Source organism: Mus pahari, chromosome 3, assembly GCF_900095145.1.
Source record: "Mus pahari chromosome 3, PAHARI_EIJ_v1.1, whole genome shotgun sequence".
Lineage (NCBI taxonomy): Eukaryota > Metazoa > Chordata > Mammalia > Rodentia > Muridae > Mus > Mus pahari.
Window position 1 is genome coordinate 17,646,333 of NC_034592.1, and position 2,896 is coordinate 17,649,228.

Sequence of the window (2,896 nt, forward strand, 5' to 3'; positions counted from 1 at the left end):
GGTTCCTGTCAGCGCTGTGTGCCGGGTTCCTGTCAGCGCTGTGTGCCCGGTTCCTGTCAGTGCTATGTGCCCGGTTCCTGTCAGTGCTGTGTGCCCGGTTCCTGTCAGTGCTGTGTGCCCGGTTCCTGTCAGTGCTGTGTGCCGGGTTCCTGTCAGTGCTGTGTGCCCGGTTCCTGTCAGTGCCACGGTGTCTTACTCCCTTCCAGAGAGGACCCTAATGCTGCCCCTGACTGAGGGCTCACTGCGACTGCGAGCTGACGATGAGGACAGCCTGACCTCCGAAGACTCCTTTTTCTCAGCCACTGAGGTAAATAGGTTGGGAGACCAAGTTGGGGGTCCGGGTCCTCTGGGCCAGGACTGGGTTGTTGGGGGAATAAGGTTATCTTCTTGGGTGGGAATGAAGCCCTGCTTTCCAGATACTCTGAAGTTCCCAGGTCAGGGAGGCCTGAGAAGCCCGGGTTATAGATCTACACGGTCGGGCAGACATCCGCCCCCTCCCTTTGGTTAGCATTAGTCTGCCACCAGGCTGGGGCAGGGGGCATGGTATCTGTGCTTGCGACAGGAAGATGGGAGCATGTGTCCAGCAGATGTTCCCTTTGGGAAGAGATCCCAGCAGTAGAGGAGCTGAGGTCAGGGCTGGACATGAACCTAGGCCTCCTGTCTCATGGGCCAGTGTGCTTATGGTATCTTCATGATGGGCCAAAGGCAGGTACCTAGGATGGCTCCTGTTGCTGGGGCCCAGAGCTCTGGCCTCTGGGGGGCGATGCTCACTGGCCTCCTTGGCCCTTTCCCAGATCTTTGAGTCCCTGCAGATCGGCGAGTACCCGCTTCCTCTCTCCAGGCCTGCTGCTGCCTATGAGGAGGCTCTGCAGCTGGTGAAGGAAGGGAAAGTCCCTTGCCGAACACTCAGGTGAGGGGGGGGGGCTGGGGGCGGGGCTCCAGCCCCAGGGAGGAGGGGTAGAGGTGCACAGTGATGCTGGTTGTGACCAAAGGAGGTGAGGTGTTAGTCCAGGTACTATAGCCATGACTGCCACCTGTGGCCGGGTCCAGAGGGACAATGTTGCCCCAAAGAACAGCCAGCCAGCCTCTGCCTTTGGGTGAGGAGAGGTTGAAGGATAGAGGGAGGCTGGCACCAGCTTGAGGTCACACTGCTAGGTTGAGGCAGGGCCAGGTTGGACCTTGGTCCCCTCCTCACCCAAGGTCCACCCTACCCTCCACTGGGTCTGTGCTAGGTAGGACCAGGTGGCGTGACACTCTCTGTCCCTCTCCTCAGGACAGAGCTGCTGGGCTGCTACAGTGACCAAGACTTCCTAGCCAAGCTGCATTGTGTGCGGCAGGCCTTTGAGGTGGGTATGGTGCAAGGACCACCGAGGGAGGGAGGGTGTTGGGCCTGCCCAGCACGGGGCCACCCCGTGCCCGGCCGTAACTCTGCCCTCTCCACTGGCTCTGGGAGACTGCTCCTCACCCCCTTCTTTCCTCAGGGGCTTCTAGAAGAAAGAAGCAACCAGGTCTTCTTCGGGGAGGTCGGCCGGCAGATGGTGACGGGCCTAATGACCAAGGCTGAGAAGGTAGCTGGGGTGGGGCGCTTCAGGTCTCCCTCCAGAACCTTACTTCAGGCTGGGTATTTGGTTTGCTTTGTCGACTATTGACTGGGTCTTTAACACAAAAACCTTGGGCCTATGAGCTGGCTCAGTGGGTACAGGACTGGTGCCCTGAATAAGATCCCCAAACGCATTGTGAAAAGAGAGAGCCGAGCCCCCAGAGCTCCTCCACGGCAGCTGTGGCAGGGATGTGTCCACACTCATCATGCACACCAACACAGTGATAATTCACACAGGGCTAGGGCTGTGAAGATGGCTCGGCTGGTCAAGTGCTGTCTGTAAGCCTGAGGACCTGAATTTAGAACCCATCTGTGAAGAAGTCACGTGTGCCAGAGTATGTTTACTGCTAGTGTGGTGGAGGCGGAATGGCCGATCCACAGCCAGTCAGTCTGATTGGTGAGCCCCCAGCCACAGTGAGAGACCCTGCCTGAGGAACATCTTCTGATTTTTCCTTCTGGCCTGCACACATGTACAAACACTTTAAACCAAGTGCAGGAGTCCTGGCATCATCCTAGAGCCATTGGCGCTGCGAAAGGCTTGTGGATCCCCGGCTCCTGCTCCAACTTGGAAAACTAGAGATGTGAACTCTTTCTTACTTGGTGATTCCAGCAGTCTAGCTTTGTAAAACTGGCTAATAATGAAACACAAACCTCAAGTCAAGTGGTAGTGGGGTTTCCCTTAGGCAGGCAGAGCTGTGAGTTCAGGGCCAGCCTGATCTTCAGACTTGAGTTTGAGGATAGCCAGGGCTACACAGAGAAACCCTGTCTTGAAAAATAAAATAAGCAAACAAATGCAGACTGCAGAAGGGTCCCCTGCATCTGTCCATGGCGACCCTTGCTGGAGTCCCAAGTGCTCTGCTCTATGGACACTCTGACCATGGGTGTCACTGCCCACCTCCCTGCCTGTGCTGCTGTGCAAACAGCTTGCAGTTTCTGCCCAGTGGTATCTCAGGGCAGCACATCCACCTTCCCTTGGCAGTGTGCTGCCCTGGTAGTAACAGCCAAGTACTTCACCTTGTGGGCAGGCGGGCGGGCTGCGGTGGGTCCTGTCTGGGACCTGTGAGGCCCTGTTGCGGGGCCTGGCAGAAGGATGTTTTGAGGACCTTCACTTCAGGTCCTTATTGGCAGCATAGGAGTCTGTCCACATGTCTTGGCTCATACTGGGTTTCTGTAATCCTGACCTTTTGTCGCTTTTCACGGCTCCCTTGCTCTTGGCTTGCGGAAGAGCTTGCATAAGTTTCATATTTATAACCTGCCAGTGCTTAGGTTAATGAATTGGAGCCAGTCTCTTTTTTT

At 56.5% G+C, this 2,896-nt stretch overlaps 1 protein-coding gene across 5 annotated transcripts in view; it reads left to right on the forward strand.

The window, feature by feature from the left end:
• Positions 1-2,896, forward strand: part of Miga2 (mitoguardin 2) — a 22,928-nt gene that overhangs the window by 13,487 nt on the left and 6,545 nt on the right. For all 5 annotated transcript variants that reach the window (XR_003843473.1, XM_029536570.1, XM_029536569.1 and 2 more), the window contains exons 8-11: positions 207-307; positions 795-910; positions 1,274-1,346; positions 1,482-1,568. Coding sequence is in view for 4 of the 5 variants with exons in the window: in XM_029536570.1 (XP_029392430.1) it covers positions 207-307; positions 795-910; positions 1,274-1,346; positions 1,482-1,568 (377 nt within the window). In the remaining variant the exon portion in view is untranslated. The remainder of the gene's footprint in view (positions 1-206; positions 308-794; positions 911-1,273; positions 1,347-1,481; positions 1,569-2,896) is intronic.